Source organism: Clinocottus analis, unplaced genomic scaffold (genome assembly GCF_023055335.1).
Source record: "Clinocottus analis isolate CAN_PGR_092001 unplaced genomic scaffold, fCliAna1.0.p SCAF_11, whole genome shotgun sequence".
In the NCBI taxonomy this organism is placed as follows: domain Eukaryota; kingdom Metazoa; phylum Chordata; class Actinopteri; order Perciformes; family Cottidae; genus Clinocottus; species Clinocottus analis.
Window position 1 is genome coordinate 2776774 of NW_027175832.1, and position 19281 is coordinate 2796054.

At 40.9% G+C, this 19281-nt stretch overlaps 2 protein-coding genes across 2 annotated transcripts in view; one reads left to right on the forward strand and one right to left on the reverse strand.

Annotated features, from left to right (window-relative positions):
- Positions 1-1078: 1078 nt before the first annotated feature.
- nmnat3 (nicotinamide nucleotide adenylyltransferase 3) lies at positions 1079-6935 on the reverse strand. The gene is made up of 5 exons (XM_068570624.1): positions 6879-6935; positions 5878-6022; positions 4818-5001; positions 3217-3302; positions 1079-1776 (listed from the first exon to the last, which is right to left on the reverse strand). Exons 2-5 carry the CDS (start codon positions 5987-5989, stop codon positions 1370-1372), a joined length of 789 nt encoding a protein of 262 aa, XP_068426725.1. The 5' UTR covers positions 5990-6022; positions 6879-6935; the 3' UTR covers positions 1079-1369.
- A 2814-nt stretch (positions 6936-9749) lies between these two features.
- clstn2a (calsyntenin 2a) overlaps positions 9750-19281 on the forward strand; it is a 115728-nt gene continuing 106196 nt past the window's right edge. Inside the window, exon 1 of the mRNA XM_068568771.1 lies at positions 9750-9986. Within this exon, the coding sequence (XP_068424872.1) occupies positions 9914-9986 (73 nt within the window). The 5' untranslated portion in view covers positions 9750-9913. The remainder of the gene's footprint in view (positions 9987-19281) is intronic.

Genomic DNA, 19281 nt, shown 5'->3' on the forward strand with positions numbered 1-19281 from the left:
ACAGTACAAAAGCAGAATCACCTGAGCTTAAAATTGTCTGGCTGGAAAAAAAATAAATGTAGCACAACAGGACTGTCATATCTTTTGTTTTGCCGAGATAACTCAATTAATTTGATAATCTCTGTTTTGCAGCAAACCCACTGTCTAAATCCTGTACTGACTGGGATATACACACACGCACACGCATGCACGCGTACACGCACACACACACACACGCCATCTTTTAAAGGATGCCAGTCGGTATCAGTCACAGTGGCGCTTTCAGCCATTGGCCTCAGTGAGAAAACACCTCCTGTAGCTGAGCAACTGTCAGGATTACTTTAAATCCTTTGGTGGAAAAACAGGCTCGCAGACAGTGTGTGTGGATGATAATGGGAAAACTGAACAGATCCACAATGCAATGCTGTTGGGAGGTTGCTGCAGAGTAGGGACACCAACAATGATCTTCAGAAGATAGGATCCAGTTTAGACCTCTACAATGAAAAAGGTGCCAATGCGGCATTTTGGTAGCCTAGTGATGAGGATGAACACCGAGTATTTGCAGTCTACTCACACAGATGGTGCTATTGTTAATGCTGATTTCTTAGATTGTTACATATATAAAGGCCAACAACATATTTGTAAAGGTTTTTCGTATTCCTCGACCAGCATCTCACACCTTTACACAGCAATATATAATTTATTATGTGGTTTTCGTATTCCTCGACCAGCATCTCACACCTTTATACAGCAATATATAACTTATTATGTGTCACTTTTTAAACTCCTGAACATATTAGTCGATATTTGCACCTTAAACTATGATTCACAACTATTGTCTTTTATGAGGTGATTTCATTTTTGGCCGCTTTTACGTTGGCTGCCTTCTAAAAATAAAATCAATTATTTGCTGGTTATTTGTTGGTAGACTGTGTCAAGGACAGAGATAAACAATAACAAGTCCAGGATTATTGTGTCATTTCTTTTCTGTCTTTCTGCTGGTGGGATTTGGGAACTCATTAATACTAAAATCCTGGTTGTGGTTATTATTTAATGCATTCAGACAACTACAAGTAAAAAAAAACACCACTCAGACAAATTCCTTTTCAAATAAAGAGGATTTTTATTTCCATCCGTCCAACTCTGCGATGATGTGAAAACATCAAAGTGTGTAAAACTACAAAGGATGAAAACTTTTAGCAGACAAACATTCATTGGCACTGTGACACAAAGATGAGGCTCAGTGTTTGCAACACTCCGTTGTGTAAGTGTGTGTTTGCAGGTTGTGCAAACCTCTCTCACACTGCAGTTCAGTGAAAGCTTCCCGTCTCTGAAGAGACGCACTAATCTCTGGGTGAACGCTCAGCTCGATGCTGCAGCGGTCCGTCCGTCAGTCATCCAGACTCTTCACGGCCTGCTTGGCGAGCGGCCTCAGCACCGCGCCCTCATTTATCCTCTCGCTGTCCTCCGTGTAGAGGTTGTGCCGGTGGATATATTCAATCACAGAGTCTGGGATCAGGTATTTCACACTCGCGTCCCGTCTCAGAGCGCGGCGGACCTCCGTGGCGCTCGTCTCGTTCCTCACCCATTCCTTCACGAGGAAAACGTTCCCGCGGTGGCGCGAGAGCGTGTCCGACGCGTGCACGGCTCGCTCGGGCTCCAGCCCCCCTCGGCTGACGCAGACGAGGCCGAAACGTCCGACCACCTCCTCCACGTGGTCGTCCTGCCACAGGCCCGGGATCTTGAACGTTTCGAGGAAGTCTGCTCCGCACAGGAGCTTTAACTGCGGACGTGGGCCTGAAGAGGGGAGAGGCAGAGGAAGATAGTGAGGAAGACGCCTGCTCCATCTCAACTAACCAAGCTGGGATTATTAAGAGAAGCGATATGTTGATATGCAGCCAGGGGCCAGACCTGCAGCGCACTAGGATTTATTTTGAGAATATAAAACGGTTAGCAGTTCTGCTGCGTGTTGATTTAAAGTAACAACGGGCTCGCCTCAACTTTCATTTGAAAGCCAAAAAGTATTCACTCATTAGACCGATCCACAAGGTGTTTGCCAACCGGCTAATTCACTATCAATCTACAAAAAAATGGAAGACCCATAACAAAAGATGGTAATTGTCTTCTGAAGATAAGATAAGATAAGATAATCCTTTATTAGTCCCTCAGTGGGGAAATTACAGGAGTACAGCAGCCTTGTTCACAATAAATAAAGATAAAGATCAAGTGATATAAATAGAAATGAAATAAGTGTGTATAAAATTATTGCACAATAAGTAAACATGTGTATAAAGTATTGCACAATAAGTAAGAATGTGCATGAATGAGTTCTCATACTGCTGAGGAGTAAATTCAACATCTTGAGGCATTAGTGGTGTGACCCTGCGATGAAAAGGTAAGTAAACATGTTAAGTCTGGACCGGGCAGAGGGAAAATCACAACATTCATAAAACTGACTGAACATTAAACATAAATTAGATATGCACGGCGCTGGAGGCTAAAGAAAAACACATCAACACCAATTACTGGGAGCTGAGATTTTTGTCAATAACACTGAAACATTGACACTGAAACATTGAACTTTGACTTGTGTTTAGAAAACTCAACATAGAATAAAATAAAAGAGACCTAAACAGCAACCTTTTTATTTTACAAAAATACATATTTTATCCCATTAAATTTGAGATGGATCTCACGCCAATTATAGATCTTTATGTCGTGTTGTGTAAAAAAGCAGAAGGGCCCAAACAGATGTCCTTGTAAAGTATTAAACTTATCCCTAATACCCTTTTAACCACATTCACTCAATTCCACACAGCACAGTTATGCTTTGCTCGTGCTAAGCGCAGGCACAATAGTCGGGATTGACGCAAATCCTTAAGTAATTTGCTGAAAATAAGTAAATTGTACAATGGAAGAGAGCCAACAGTCACGCAAGTGGATCTCGAAGGCTGTACTTCCAAGCTAAAGTTAGCATGCTAACATGCTAATAATGAAAATATCACACGCGCGCACTTTTCGACCTTACTCTGTTCACCATCTGAGTTTATATTTTCTATTTAACATGTGACACAATGTGAGGCTGAGACTGAGCCACGTTCATTAGTTTAACAGATATTTAAATATATATCAAAGTACTTTAACCTGCTGGTGGCGCCGAAGAAAAAATCTGCGGATCACCAAAAGAATTATTCATCCTCTGGAGACGATGAATGTCTGAACTAAATAGGTTCTTACTTGGGAGGGAAACAGGGTTTCCACTGGAGTCGTCGTGCGTTCCTGTGCTCTCCTCATACTTATTCAGAATACCCCCATAATGATACCTGTCAAATGAGCCAACATATGAGAGAGACAGAGACAGAGAGACTTAGAATATGTTTCTTAAATTCAAGAAATGGTAATACACAGACTTTTCCTTATTCAGATTATTTTGTAATTCACCCTTTAACTTCTTTTGTTACGAGTGTCTTGTTTATTATTCACTCTGTTCGTGCATGACCATAGCTGACTTTATTCAAATCTAAATAATGTGCCAATAAAGCCTCATCAAACTGAACCGGATTAAGAAAAGGGAAATATTGATGAGTCACAGAAACTAAGCCAAGTAAAGCTTCTTAAAAAAGTGCTCCAGTACATTTGCATGCATGTGTGTGTGTGTGTGTGTGTGAGTGTGTGAGTGTGTGTGTGAGTGTTGGGGAGTGACAGGACTTGTGACGCGGCCTGCTCACAGCCTCCGGGTAACAACAGGCTACTTCATACCTTGATCAGCACCCGTGTTGCGCAAACACTCATGAGGGGATTTGTAAAGAATGCAAAGCGGGAAAACAGTAGAGTGAATAAAATGGAAGAAGTTCATTGATACTAGTGTAAGATACCTTTTTACCCCCTTAAATAAATCAAAATTGTGTAAAAACATATCGCGTACAGAGAGTTTGTGCAATGATTCAGTGTGAAGAACACTTTTTTTTCCATTACAACATGTATTACCTTGATAATACATTGAATATTCCTGCACAATAAACTGCAATATGGAGTGGAACAATACTCTTGGATATGCTTTATTCCCATCACCTACTCTCTTCACTCATATTCATGTCCCAGACAGCCTTTTGTAACTACACCATGCCCACTCTGTGGGAAATTAACAGCGGGTGCCCCTGATTTCCCCTCATCTAAAACCCCGTCCTGACATGGTTCCAGTCCAGTCTGGCAGCCCCAAAAAGACCAGAACCTGGCAACACACTGTCCTATACGCAGTTGAAGTTGGCATTAAGAAGTGCAGCCGCAAAAGGAGAGCACATCCATGTGAGTTCTGCTGGTGCTCTGGTAAAACTAGGACATATATGCAAAGAACTAATATTTGTCTTAAAAAAGGATTTAACAACAGACAGAAATACTAAAAGCTAATGAAAACCAACAGCAGCTACTGAGGATGATTATGAACTATGACAAGATGTGCTTGGTTCTGTCGACAGAAACAAAATGAAGGAACACCCATCAGTGTTCGGTCCCACTACTTTGACTATCTGCACACAAAATGTACCCTAGTGTTAGCCCAAAAGCTGCAATATCTGCACTTTCTGGACTACAGACCAATGTTGACTGTTTTTCTGTTTTCTTAATGTTTTTTTAAAATATTTATCTTTGTATATAAGTACGAGGAGCAAAGTGTAACCAACATCAAATACCATGTATATGCAATTTAACATTAAAGGCCATTAAAGCTGATTCTGATTATTCTATGGTCTCTAGCATGATCTTGCATGGAAAACTTTTTGTAATTTTGAATTTCTTTTCAAAAGAAGCAACTCTAATGTGGCTTTAAACTTGTTGTCTACCTCATGGTGACCGCAGTCTCCGTCCAGTCTGGCTGCTGGCTCTCCCATTCATCAACTGTGACCCAGTTGGAGCTCTGCAGCGCCAGCTTCGCCATAGCAATTCGGTGCCGAGCCAGCACGAGGCCCTGCTTTCCATAGCCGTCACTCACTGGAGACACGATGCCACCCACCACCTGGTACTGGCCTGAAGGAAGAGAAGAAGATTAATGCAGTTTTTTCTGGGTCATGATAGCCGATACAAAAATGGAATATGAATCAGAAGATTAAGTAAATCTCTGAGATACTGATGTTAATATTATTAGCGCTTCGTCAAATCTCACATTTGAAGGCGATTGCTACGATTTATCTTTTTAAAAACAGGGTGATGAAGGCGCTTGGTCACGTCATGGAGTATATAAATTTGCAGCGTGAGCGATTTGAAGGTTTTAGAAAAAAGCCTTGAGCAATGAGAGTTAGACTAAAAGTTTTTAAATTCTAACTTATTTTGGGCTACACAGAAGCAAACTGAGATAATACAAGAGTCTAAAACAGATTCCACAAACACTCACAGGAGAGTAAAAACTCCAGTATGCAGCTTTCACTACTTTTCTGATGGTTACCCTGAAACAAGTCAGCTGATGTCTTATAGATGAGGGGTCAAAGGGGAACTGTAAGAGCATTATTTATGTCCCTGCCCGGTGAAACGCTGCACAGTGAATAGAGCTGACTTAGCATGACCAGTATAATGATGCTGTTGTGACCATGTGACCGGGCCAGAAACACTAATGCAGAGCAGCTTTGGAGGTTAATGGGTCCGTGTTTTTTTTATAAAGGGATCTGTGTGCTGACATGGTTGTTACATGGTTACATGTTGTGGCAGCGCACAACAAGACACACAGCTTAAGGTGACTGAGAACAAGGTGTGGAACTTACATCAGGCAACATCATGAAAAAAAAGATATATAATTGTTTTTATACTTGCAAACAATCAATGAAATGATTTTAATGATCCCTCTTGCTGTCTATAGTTCAGCAAATAGACAAGAACAGAACAATTTCTTGGCTGAAGTCTGCATCTGACCTGTGCTGTGCATGTGGTCTCTGGCCAGCTCAAACAGCCTCATGTGCTGGTTGGTGATGGGGTTGAAGGAGCCACAGGCCAGCAAGATGAGTGGAACACGGTGGGTGGCCATCTTGGTTTACACCTCACACCGCTGTCACAGAACCTTGGGGGGAAAGCAAAAGAAAAGTCAAATGCGGAAAGACTGAATAAGGTTTGCAGAAGTGTGTGTGTGTCCTCTTCAAGAACATTTTACCAGATACTGTGAAGAAAAACTTTAGCTCTTACATCTAAAGACATTTTGCAGGGCTGCAACAATTGGCAGAGGTTCATCTTAGGTGTCTTTACAACTGATTTGGTGGGAGTTTTTAAACCCAAAAGCACCTTTCAATGTATGAGAACAGCATTAGTAATGCCTATTATTAGTATATTATACATGTTTCGTGAGAATTAGTAGTCTTTAACCTCCTCTATGTCTCATGCTATGGTGTCACTTTAATGTGTTTAAGTGCTCCTTGTTTATAAAGAATATCATTATACTATACTCATTAGGAACATTGCTCATCTACTGTATGCAAACAGTGCACAGCAAACATTAAACGACCTGCATTGAAAAACGTTGTAAGTTTTGAGCTCGTGGGGCAACAAACCACAAACTGACAGTAATGTGTTGCATGTGGTGTTCACCGTCTTTGAGGACTTTAATCATAAGTAACTTCCTGTGTGGAAGTGCACACTTCTTTGCTCCGGTGGTTGTGACAGGCGCATGATGTGTGCAACAGAGAAAAGGACCCTCACTGTTCGCTTTGACGCAAACTTACGTAACTTGGAAACTAGGGGGACAAATCAATGACGTCTTGGTGTTGAACATGAAGCTAACATGAATTAACTTCGCGCGGAAAGCGACGAGACCCCGTGTGAATGAATGTATAGCTAAATGACGCTGAAAAGTAGAACATTGAAACTGTCACATAACCAAAGACACAACAGCTGAAGTTAGGAATGAAAAAGAATAGGGTTACCTTATTTTCACATCACTGTTTGGTAAGTGTGTCACACTGTTTCCACTCCGCTGTACTGCCAAGCTGTCGTTCGATGGTTCCGCGGAGACAAAGTGGCTGAATTGCGACCCCTGGTGGAGGAAGGTGAATCTGCGCAAAGGGACGGAGCTCTCCGTGGTACTGAAATACACTGCACAGGTCTTTCAAATGACACGCAGTGAATAGTCCGACGTTGTTGTCATGCATTAGTTATTTATTTGCGAGCAGTATTACATTGGTATACAGAATGTCAAAACTGTCTTGGTCCTATGTGGATAAGGAGAGTGTCTTCTCAGAAGAGACCTCTTTTGTAATCATGTCAGCTGACCTTTACAGCAGTGCAACATCAAACAGTTGCGTGCTCCTGGTAACCTTTCATTGTTGCTAACTGCCTGTCAGATGGAAAGGAGAAGCTTTGTCGAACACTAATTGACTGCCTGACAATGGATGTACGACAATTGGCTTTTCTAATAACTCTGCTTTGTTGCAGAGGGACATGGATAACATTGAAGAGAATGGGATGGTTCAAGTAAGCGCTATGGCATTTCACAGAGCATTGGTTGAAGCCACTAGAAAATACAGTAAACTGCCTAATGAATACAGTTGTGGCTGCAAGAATTGCACACGTGTGCATACTTGGTATGCATGCACAAATAACCTTTTTCACATATTTCATAGTGTAGTAAGTGCAGTTATTCTCAGTGTTGAACCCGACAATGAAGTATGGGCTACAGGGGCCTTTTGCATTTCAAATAGGTTAATATTAAGACTTTAAAGAAAAACTATTGTGTGCATAAATCCCAAATTTTTTCCCGTGAAGACAAATACTGTCATATTTCTGGGGTAAAACTTGTTAAAAATTGATTTTACTGCTCAGACTGTATCAGTTAAAATCTACAACTCCCTTTATACCACCAGAGAGGAGTTTGTTTTACCCAATAATTTGTGATGCCACACCAGAGTTAGTGCAGATAATCAGAAGAAGAGTTCCCAGATGCAAAGGGATGGAGGAACATTGTCTTGTATTGATTTGCTTTTTAATGAAGATTTTTGGCAAATCAAAGTTTGAATCACAGTTAGAATTAATCATACAGGTGTTATAAACAATAACAATTTGGCAGACATAACTTGTTGAGAATGCAGATGCTGGAAAACGTGTAAAGTAAACAAGGCAAACAAACATTTGTGTGAAATGTTAAGAGTAAGATGTGTATACTTCAGTGATGCACAGTGAATATCTCCTTCCGTCACCTGTCCTGAATGGTTGCTGAGCTGATGGCTTGCTAGAAGGACAATATGCTCATTACACCATTTTTCCTCCGTCACTGCTCTGCTGTAACTTAGCTGGCACTTCCCATGGAAACAGCCAATTGGGAGTATGTGTGTGTTAGTGACTGTGTGCACATGTTGATGTGGTCCTGCATGTGTTTGTCTGCATGTGTGTGTGTGTGTGTGTGTGTGTATTTGTCTGTTCTGTGTTTCTTATCCTCTTAACTCACTAGAGGTTTGCCCTCTCTTTCTCTCTCTCTAATCCCCAGAACACACTCCCACACCCAACACACAAAGCAGCATGGGGAAATAATTGAAGAACATACGGCCGTTACAGAAAACCGGGGATTCTGCCACGGGGTGAAAACAGAAAGACTCCAATCTGCGGTGGGGAGTATAGATGTGCTGTTCAGGCTCTTGTTAGGACATACTGTGGCAGCTGCTTCACTCGACTATAAAAGGGATGTTGCTGTAAGAAAATGAAAACAAGTACATAGTTCATATTACACCTTCATTAAAGTGTTTTTTTAATATATATTTTCCAAATGCAGCCTAACGTAAACAGGACATGAGCGGAGGACGGTTGTTGAGTAATCTCAGACATCAGTGTGGCTCTTTCACGATACACAAGTCCTTTGATCATTTTTCATGTTAAGAATATGAATTGGTCAATAATATAAGAGCTTTTATAGGAGCTGCTTTGCCCCTGAAGTTACAGTCAATATAAACCGATATATTGCATTTCAGACAAATGTCAGTTTCAAAATAATGAAGAGATAGTCTGACTAGGTATCCATACTTTTCTTTCTTGTGAATTACTGGCTAATTTAACCTCCTTTGCTTTTATTTTTTAGATGTTACAAGCCAGAAAGGTTGGAAAACACTGATTTGGAAGCTCTTTCATGTGTTGCAAAACATGAATCAGGATAATGGATATTTCCTGTGTGCTCGTGGTATTGTGATTCTCTAGGTCCCATAAAAAAAAGGAAAATCACCCATTGCTTTATTTCCTGGGATGTTGGTAAGCGTCTGGTGTCCTTGCCATGGCTCGGGGTTTATTGAATTGGTTGAATAACTGTAGCTGTCTTCTTGAAGAGGAATGCAATCACTGACAGCACATTCTCGCTTACAGCAGCTCTCTCATTGCGTGTCCAAACCATTTCCTTCCCCTCTTAACACCAAACTACCAACACATTCACACTCCATCTCGGACAGATCCCCTCCTCATACTCCCTCCTCTCTATTACTAGCCCCTTATGTCTCATTAACAGCCATGGGCAAGCTCGCCAAACAAAGACAGAGTTTGCCCAGAAAGGACGCTTGTATTCTTCAAAATAAATGTGCACGATGTGTCATACCTGGATGAACCATTGTTTTAGAGCAGCCATATACATTAAAGTGTGAAAATATATTATATAAAATACTATAATGTTCATTTTTTATAAATATAGCGTTGTTTTGATACTGTCATTTAACATTAACAGTCGATTGTTTTATTTTGAATATCAAAATCCGGAAACTTTGTTTTATTGACGCTGTTTAAACGTCAGTATCTCTCTCTCTCTTTGCCCACAGTGCCCGGTAATAGTCTCTTTACCTCTCCACGATCCCTCGCGCGACCGAGTTGAAAAAAAAAGAAAAGAAAAGAAGAGGAGGAGAACATCCTCGCGCGCGGGAGGAGATCCAGGATCTCGGAAGAGGAAGAGGACGCAGAGACATCAGCCTCACACACACACCGCTCGACAAACATGCAGACACTCGGGGTCCCGTTCTTGCTGTTTTGGCTCATTTTGGGCCACTCCTGCGCTCTCGGCGGAAAAGGTAGGAACACGAGAAGGAAAAAGACGTAAAAAAATAATCATTTTTGGCATCGAAATGTCTGACCGCTTTTTTTTTGTGTGTCGCGTTTGAGTTGCACAACTAAAAGCACCAACCCGTCCGACAACTTCGTCGCCATTTAGCGATGGCGGTACGTGTGTGTCGAGTAAGTTCTGCGGAATATTCAGTAACTTCATGCGTTTTTTTTTTCCTTCATCTTTTCTTGGCAACTATTTGACGAGTTAGTCAAAGTTCACGTGACGGCAGACGGCAATTAACGGGACAGGTGTTCAGTCTGGGGGGAAGTTGCAGCCCATACTGTAACGCACCTGTAAAAGCGCGCGCGCGCGCGTGTGTGTAGATGTGAGGGAGGGGGTACTCTAATTATCGATTAATTATTTGCCCAGTAGTAGGCAATAGTGTAATAGCGGTATTCACTCATTGTAATGTCTTCAAACCCAATTTCACAGCGTGTTTAATACTAAATATATTCCATGTATACATTACACATTACATAAGGCAACAGCAAATTAGAAACTTATAGGGAATGGATGCAATTTTAGGTTAAACATACTGTAAGATTTCACATATTAGCACATTTCTGTCACCCTTTAAGGTCGCTGCAGACTCTGTTCTTCACATCACATTGTGCCTTGGAGGCAACCTCACATGCCCCCCCGGTCGTTTTTAATATGATTAACACCGTAGACACGACATTTATTGAGGATATCAGCAGTTATGTAGCCTGTCGTGATTGGCTGGCTGGCCAGTGATGATGATTTTGTCACTGTGATAATCGATTAGTACTCGGGGAGGGCTTGCACGGCCAGGGCGCTGCAATCAGTTACAATCTTACCTGTGCTGTTTTCACGTCTGCCTCCCTCTCTCTCTCTCTCTCTCTCTCTCTCTCTCTCTCTCTCTCTCTCTCTCTCTCTCTCTCTCTCTCTCTCACTCACACTCACACACACACAGTTGTCTATGAAGGGTAGCGGCGGTTACAGTGGTATTAATTGGGTCTCTGGGGTGAAAACTCTGGGCTGACTGGCTGTCTGTGCTCAACCAAACATTATCATTATTTTCCTTGTTTATAAAAGACCTCTATGTGACCGCGAGCCAGAGGGAAGACTAACTAGATTTAGCTTAAGTTTAGAGAAGAGTATGTGGATACTGTATATATGTATATATATATTTATATGTATATGTCTCACAAGATTTATCGACACACAATGTGGCTATACACATAATCTGGTTTGGAGGTTAAATATCATGTTGCCAAACAACTTATGAAAATGGCTTTAGAGAAATGATTGTCATTTCAAGGCCTGTGTGCCGGCTGGATGTTTGCTCGCTGTACAAGGGAGACACAGAGATTGAGTTTTTTTAGTTTGTGTAGGTTTTGCATTTACAAGCTCAGCAGAATAGAGTAGCGTATGTACACCAGACAAAGGCTCGCCGCTGAGAACCTTTACATAGTCGGAATATAGACCAGAGCACATGAATACCAAATAACACAGACTGAGAGGATTTGAATGCGGTGCTGAAAGAGAGAGAAAGGGAGAGGAAAAAAAATAGAAAACAAGATCAGATTTATGGGTGTCTTTTCAACGGAGCCGTCTTGCTGCATTATCCTGGCCGGAACATAAATTGTAGAAGCGATATGGAACGTGGAAGCATAACTCAGGTTTCCCTCTTCGAGGCAATGAAACGATGTCTGAAACAATGTGGAAACGGCTCGGCTCGTCCTGTCTCCCTTCTCCCTCTTTCCCTTTCTATTTCCTTTCTTTCCTCAGCTTTATCATTGTATTTTCCCCCCTGTTTCTTTTCCCTCTGTCTCTTTCTCTCTTGCTTTTTGTTTGTCGGTGTCTTTTTTTCCAAGCTCGAGCAACCTTCATTCTGATTTCCAGAGCCGCTGCTCTTTCTCTCTCAATTCAATTCCAAAAGTTTTGTGGGCTTAAGTGAGTTGCATAAGTGGAGAAGCCGTCTTCTTTCTTTTCTCTTACTTTGCCCTTTTCTCATCTGGAGAGTGACATGTACTCAGAGATCCTCAGGATCCTCAAACACATTTATATTCTCTCCCTTTTCTAGTCTGTGTCCACGTTTTCTTTCTTTTAATCCCTCCTTTACTACCCCAAGTTTATGTTCTGTATTGTCTAGTTGTGTGCACGAGTTGGGATATCAGGCAATTGTGTTGAAACAGACTGAGTACCCTTGTGCTTTGTCCTGGCATTTACAAGTGTGTGTGTGTGTGTGTGTGGAGGAATGTCAGGTCTGTGTGCTGCTGGAAGTATATGCAAATGAGGGCAGATATGCAAATGAATGTCCTAATTTGGATGTTAATTACTCAGCACGGCTAATTATAATATGTCTGATGAGGCGTAAGGTGGAGGAGAGGAGTGGAATGGAAGGGCTGCCATAGGATGATGTATGTGTGGCGATGAGAGTGTTTGTTGTGTGAGAGAGAGAGAGAGTGAGAGAGCGAGAGAGATTGTGTGTGGGGTTGTGCCAGTATCATGCCAGCTGGTCCGATGGGCCCCGGTGGGGCTTTCTGGTCAGCACTGCTCAATATGTGGTGGATAAACATTGCATGCATTGCTGACTTCTGAAAGACACCCCTCACACACACACACACACACACACACACACATTGCCCCGGTCTCTCTCACTGACGCCTCGACACACATTCACACACTCGGACACTCCTGTACTTTTAAGAACTATCGGAGTGAATCTCTTTATAAAGACAGACGTATTTTCCTCTTCGCCAGGTGGCAACTTCTCATGAAATGACTGAAGTGGTGCTGCAGAGGAGAGAAAAGAAAGGAGAACGTGCTGTGCATGTGGCGTTAGAAACACTGAGTGGAACAGAAAGACTACGTTAGGGCTGGACCATATGGACCAAACATTACATCTCTCTGTATCTTGAGGCTGAGTTACACAGCAAATCTTGTTATTCTCTACAACATGGGCTAAATGTTCAGAATACAAAGCAACATCAGATGGTCCAAGCATTTTTATTAAAGCAGATATCATAATATATGACACGGTTACCCACCGCCCTCGTTTTCCCTGACAGCGCTGCATTTTAAACAATGAAATGTTGACGTTGGCAGGACGAGAGATAGTTAAGGTAACAAGGAAATGTACGTAGAAGGACATGGTATTTATTGTTTGATCTTTGTTTTTTATGGCGGTATCGAATTGTTATAGAGAACCGTGGAGTTGAATTGTTGTCTGTATCGACTGCTAAATTTCTGGTTTTGCGACACTGACATTGATTCGCTCAGCCTGATATTAGTTTCCTCGTGGTGTCTTAAAAAAAAATCACTCTTTTTTATGAAACTAGATGAAATTAGACCCAATGATTGTTTGGTTTCAGCTTGTTTGGTCCAACTGACATGACACAAAAACATTGGAAAAAAAAAATAGCCTTTGTGTCGGCAGCAATAGCAGATCCAAGGGCGAATGAGGAGGAGGCTGAATACTGTTGCACCTCCGTGTAGTTAGTGGATTTCTTTCTTGCGAGGTATTTTTTTAGTCTTCAGATAAGCATTCAAAAATCAGAAAATGGCTTGTCCTCAGTCATACTTGGGCTGAATAGAGCAATGTTCAGCAGCAACTTACAGACTGCCTCTCTGCTGTGTCCGTGGTGTCATTGAATTGTTATCAGTGGTCTCTATGTACACAGGCTGGCAGATCATTTTATTAAACAATAAGCCGTGGTCTGTTGTGACTCGTGATAAAGCTTGAAGTTATGAAGACATGCACCGCTGCACACTATTTTAATTATAATTCCAATGCAAACTTATTAGCCTGCTGTGTATTTGCACACCTAATATATTGTGTTAACGTCGTAGTGTAGCGTGTGTGTTCAATCCCGGCCGAATAATATGAAACACTCACGTGTTCGTGGTGTACACGGCTGTCCGTGTTCGCATCCGCTTGGGAGTATGACACACACACACACACACACACACACACACACACACACACACACATTGATTGAGTCATTTCCATCTTCCTTTCAAGTTGTCCTGTGTGGGTCTCTTGTGTGCGTTCCAAAGCCTCACATACGCTTTGAAATGGCTTTGTTATTTATTTATTTTATTGCTTTTGATTCCCTCAAGTAGCAATCATGAAAGAGCCATGTTTTTTTTTTTTTCCATCAGCAGATATGATTCTGGAGATGTTTAACAGCCACAGGTTTGCGTGTGCGTTGCAGAGGTATAGGCTACAAAGTGAAACTACACAGTGTAACATCACATCCTACAGCGAGTCATGCCAAAGGAAATGCTTTTAAGTTTTCTAATACTTTGCCTACAAGGCAACTCGGTGTGTGAGTGAAAAACAAATCACAACAAAAGAATATATTGAGAGGAGAATGAACATAGCTGTGTGTGTGTTTGTGTGTGTGTGTGTGTGTGTTTGAAAAACAGACAAGAAAGAGCGACTGTGAGGTTTTTCTCACACCTTCAGTCACGTCTGCATACATACAAAGACTCCTGCACCTGGTGTACCTGAAGCTGCAATTTATGCTGAGGAAGAAAGAAATCACAGCAGGCAGAGGGAATGAAAGTATGTCCTCGAGAAGAAAGGAGGTTTTAATTTTCACGAGTCATCAGTCAGAAGTGTTATCTCTGTCTCTCCGTCGTCTCTCTACCATCCCACCTTTCTCTGGCTGTGTGTCACTGACTCTCTGTTCTTCTGCTTTCCCGGCAGCAGCACATTAGATGTGAGGGTTTGGATTTGTGTCTCATATCTCAGATCACTGTCTTCGTCTTTGATTTCTTTTTTTGTGGTAAACTTTCCAGGCTTGAGCCTCCCGTTCACTACAGAGAGCGTGTCTTCACCTCGGCCATCGTGCTGTTGTTGTTTTTGTTTTGTAGTTATGAACTAGGTGACATTACTATGACCCCCCCCTGTGTGTGTGTGTGTGTGTGTGTGTTTGTGTGTGTATCATATTTGTATATCGTGTCTCTCTCTGTGTGTGCATAATGGATTGTTTTTGCAAAATCCATTTTAGAAAACTTATCATTCTCTCCCCGAGACACCTGCTGATGAGACGCTTCATGCCTCTTGGGCTAAGATTACATTTATGAGATGTTGTGTTGCATGAAAAATACAAATAAATAAGTGTTATAAGCCAATTAAAAGCCAGTCAGTTTAAAACTTATATACGTATATATATATATATATATATATATATATATATATATATATATATATATATATATATATAAAAATATATATATATATATATATATATATATATATATATATATATATATATATATTTTTTTCTTGCCAAAAGACAGGCATTGTTTTTTATTATTGCCCAATCCTAATCTAATATCCTCCTGAAAATGGCTTTTTTCTTGGAGTAGCAAAATAATAAATGTATTTTTCTTTAATTCTTGTCGGGTGCGAGCAAACCCTTGTGCCTGACATACTGAAAGAAACCACACTGAAGTGCGAAAAGTTGTTAAGCTATGAAATAAATAATCATATACAGTAATTGGAAACCTGCAGTATTTCTTTTTCAAATATTCTCATGTGGAGGTGTTTGTTGTTTAATTAAAAATCCCCAGTAGGAATATGAGAAACTAGTTTATTTTTCTGTTCTTTCTCTTTCTTTTTTTGTGGTGTGTTCTGTCTTTTTTTTGTCACCTGGTCCATGTTCTTCAGCTTTCATTATGTGCAGCACAAGTAGGAAAGTTATGAAGTGCTACTGGCAGAAAATCAATTTATTAATTATAAAAAGTCAAGGACCTAAAAAGCTTTCTAGAGTTTTTCTTTTGGCGTTTGCTCGCCATAATTGTCATGTCCTTCAACAAGTGTCCTTACACTTGTACTACATACTTATATTAGACCACCAATATGATGCTTATTTCTTTACTTAGTACTAAGCAGATCAAAACCTGCACATGCAGAAAATATTGACTTTCTGCATCACAACTTATTGTACCAGGAAGTGTTCTTCAGGGGACCTAACGACCTCATTTGTGTTATCCACAGTTTGTTGACATGTCAAAGTATTATGTTGTGCGCCCACATGAAAGATGAACTGTGGGCAGACGGCTTACGAGGTAATTCACGCTGCATTACCGTGAAACCAGTCGTGTGATTACGAGTCACCGAATGCTTTTCCCCCTGATTCATGAATGTGGAAGTGTCAGAACAGAGACTCAATTTCCGATTTGTATTGTGATCACCCGCTTTGCCTTCGTTCTTTCCAGTAGATGATAGTAGTTTGATGTATAGTCTGTTGTTGCCCTCGGAGTCATTTGATCCTCCTCAGCGCGCTCTTCCTCCACCACACACTCATCTGCTCTTTCAACCTGGCTGCTGAGCACGGACACACAACCTCGATGCTTTTACACCGCCTCCCTCTCTCTCTCTCTCTCTCTCTCTCTCTCTCTCTCTCTCTCTCTCTCTCTCTCTCTCTCTCTCTCTCTCTCTCCTCTGTCATAGCCCTGCTGATGCCCCTCCTCTTGTGTACCGTGCATATACTACTCATTATCTGAATACTTTCTGTCATATTCATTGTTAACTCTCCATCATCTGTTGCTTCTGTCCATCCTGATAGAGGAATCCTCCTCTGTTGCTCTATGAAGGTTTCTTCCCTTTTTTCCCTGTGAAAGGGTTTTTACCCTCATTATTTGGGGGAGTTTTTTCCTGATTCGATGTGAGATTGTAAAGCCCTCGGAGGAAAATCTTGTCTTAGTGATTTTGGGCTATTCAAAATAAACTGAATTAAAAGAGAATGTGCAGTATTTGACCACCTATTGTAGTCTGCATAGCAACATTTCCCATCAAGTGCGTGTCACAACAGATGAGTTTACATATTTACTAACTCTGGTGTGATGGCATTTTGTGTGTATTTTATCCTTGGTCCACAGCTTTCGCTATTACAACTCTGTTACATGTCAGCAAAAAATTCTATTAATCTTTCTGCAATTTCAGCATTGCTTTTGCACACTCTGATAATGCTGCTTGCTCAGGTTTTTCAAGCTCATTATTGTTAATCGATTGATATTCGTCGTCTCACGCGGAAAATGAAACATGCTTTTTTATCCGTTCACGCTCTTTGTGCAGTCTAATGTACAGACGCATTCTTGCTCATACACGACAATTAAATCCATTTTACGAGGCGATATGTCCTCCTACGAGTTGTCAAGGAAAGACAGAGGGTTTTGTATTTTAACAGTCTGAAGCGTCTGTGTGTGAGTTTCATAATTGGTTTTATTAAAAATGTGTTCATGAAAAGATACCTGGTCCTAACACTGACAGTCATGTCGTATCATGCTGCTTCACGTGGCTCAAAGGTAATTATTTCTCTCTTTTGGCTTGTTAGTGCCTCCAGTATATATGTGTGTGTAGACAGAGACTCTTCTAATGCCGTGCTATTAATTAAATACAAGTTTCTTGCCACATTTGTGCTTCAGTCGAGGGTGGATGTCGTTGAGGTAAACGACAACCAGAATATCTTGGGGATCAACGATGTGTTTTTTACGCCTCATGTTTGTCAACGCAAACTCCCACGGGGATTTGTTTTAAAACGCCTTCAAGCATACACGTTTAATAAGTGTTGCAAGAGGTAACTTTTACTTTTAGACATTAGAGAAAACAAACACACACACACACACACACAAGATGCTATTGTGTGACACATCTTGCCTCTTTTTCTAGTAATGTTGGCATGTCTTTCTAAAATCACACGCTGTGGCAGCATTATGCTGCAGTTGTTTGGTTCAGTGTCAAAAAAAAGCAAAAAAAAAGCAGATCTTTAATTTTTTATGTTGTAATCTGTGTGTGAAGGAGGCGACTGACAGAGTGACGGCTAACTCTAATGAATAGGTTGAATGCGTATCGGCAGGGCTGTGTTTTTTAAATATATATATATGGTGTATGAAATGTCTTAATCCTTACTGCGCTGCATTTTAAACTCTGATTATCTGGTTAAATGTTACCAGCAAAAACACTCTGCCGCTAATTAGCCATTCCTTAGATTATATTTCATCAGTTTCTGTATAGTTTTGGCCAATTAAAAAGGTTAAAACAGGACTATCAATTAAAACTACCCCCCCTCCCATCTCATAGACAGAGGCAGTGTTTTTGCGAGACAGCGAAATAACACGTGTGTTAAATCAACTTGTTTTTCGAAGGCAGTCAGATCGAAGCGTTGACGGTTCTCCAAACAAAAAAACCCCGGTAAGAAGAAGCGAGAACGTCCTCTTTAGTCTACCTGTCACAATTAACCCACGACTGAACTGTTCCATTTCTATTAAAATGCCAAAGCTTTGTGTGTGGATTGCTCAGCCACCACATCACGGTGGCACTTCTCCTCTGTAATTATAGTCAATTTTGTTCACAGAGAGAACAATAAAAGTATTGTATTGAGTTAAAAAGACACAGCCACCAAACTGGCACATCAGACTGGTGTTCAAAAATTACCTTTTTGATATTTGAAAACAAGTAAATGCTCGGAACAGTCGGCTTGCTTCCAACATAGTCTTAGTCTTAATATCACTCTCCTCAGACTCAATAATTTAGTTTTTTACCACAACACTAGTCAGACATGAGCTTCGTCGCTTTCAGATTATTGGATGAGTAAATTCAACTCTACAGGCAATACTTTCATTTTTCCGTTTATGTGATCCACTGGAAGCACGAGCCATTGCTGAAATATGTTGTATCTTAATAAAGTGACGGGTCGAACTGGAGCACATTGAATTTGCTGAATGTGTCATTTGTAAGCTTGTTACAATGTGTTGAATATTAGTGTTGGAGAAAAAGTAATTTCCTCTCTAATACTTGCTGTTTCATGGCCTGTGACGTATGAGTGAGCTCTTCCCTGCTTAATGAAACTCTGTGGGAATTATCTGTATGTTCCTGGCCCGAAGAACATAAACATCATTGTTCTTATAAACGTGGCAGAGACAAACATATCGATGGGATGGCTGGAAGGTCGCCGATAAACGCATGAGGGCTTCTGTCGATTGTGTGTTTTATGTATTTAAGAGGTCGAGGATGTGCGATTTGATAAGCGTTGCATTTCTGACTCTGTTCCTTCTTTGTAAAGAATAAATGTCCTGATTAATGATTTTACAACCGGTGTTGAGTCACAGTTTTATATAACAATCAGTCACCACTCACCATTCACAATTAAATCTTGATTAGTAGTGTTTTGAAACCACGATTACACTTTATCTGTTGCAGGAGGTAGATTTTAGTGAGAGCGTAAAGTAAAGCTGGAGCGAGAGGGAGGAGCAGCAGAGGGTCACAGATGAAATAACCACCA

What these genes read in the sequence shown, in the direction of transcription:
- nmnat3 (XM_068570624.1), bottom strand. Translation starts at nt 5,989, where the DNA reads ATGGCCACCCACCGTGTTCCACTCATCTTGCTGGCCTGTGGCTCCTTC. An exon ending in AGACCACATGCACAGCACAG is followed by an intron (nt 5,002 to 5,877) that starts GTCAGATGCAGA and finishes CTCTTCCTTCAG; the next exon opens with GCCAGTACCAGGTGGTGGGT. An exon ending in GAGACTGCGGTCACCATGAG is followed by an intron (nt 3,303 to 4,817) that starts GTAGACAACAAG and finishes CTCATTTGACAG; the next exon opens with GTATCATTATGGGGGTATTC.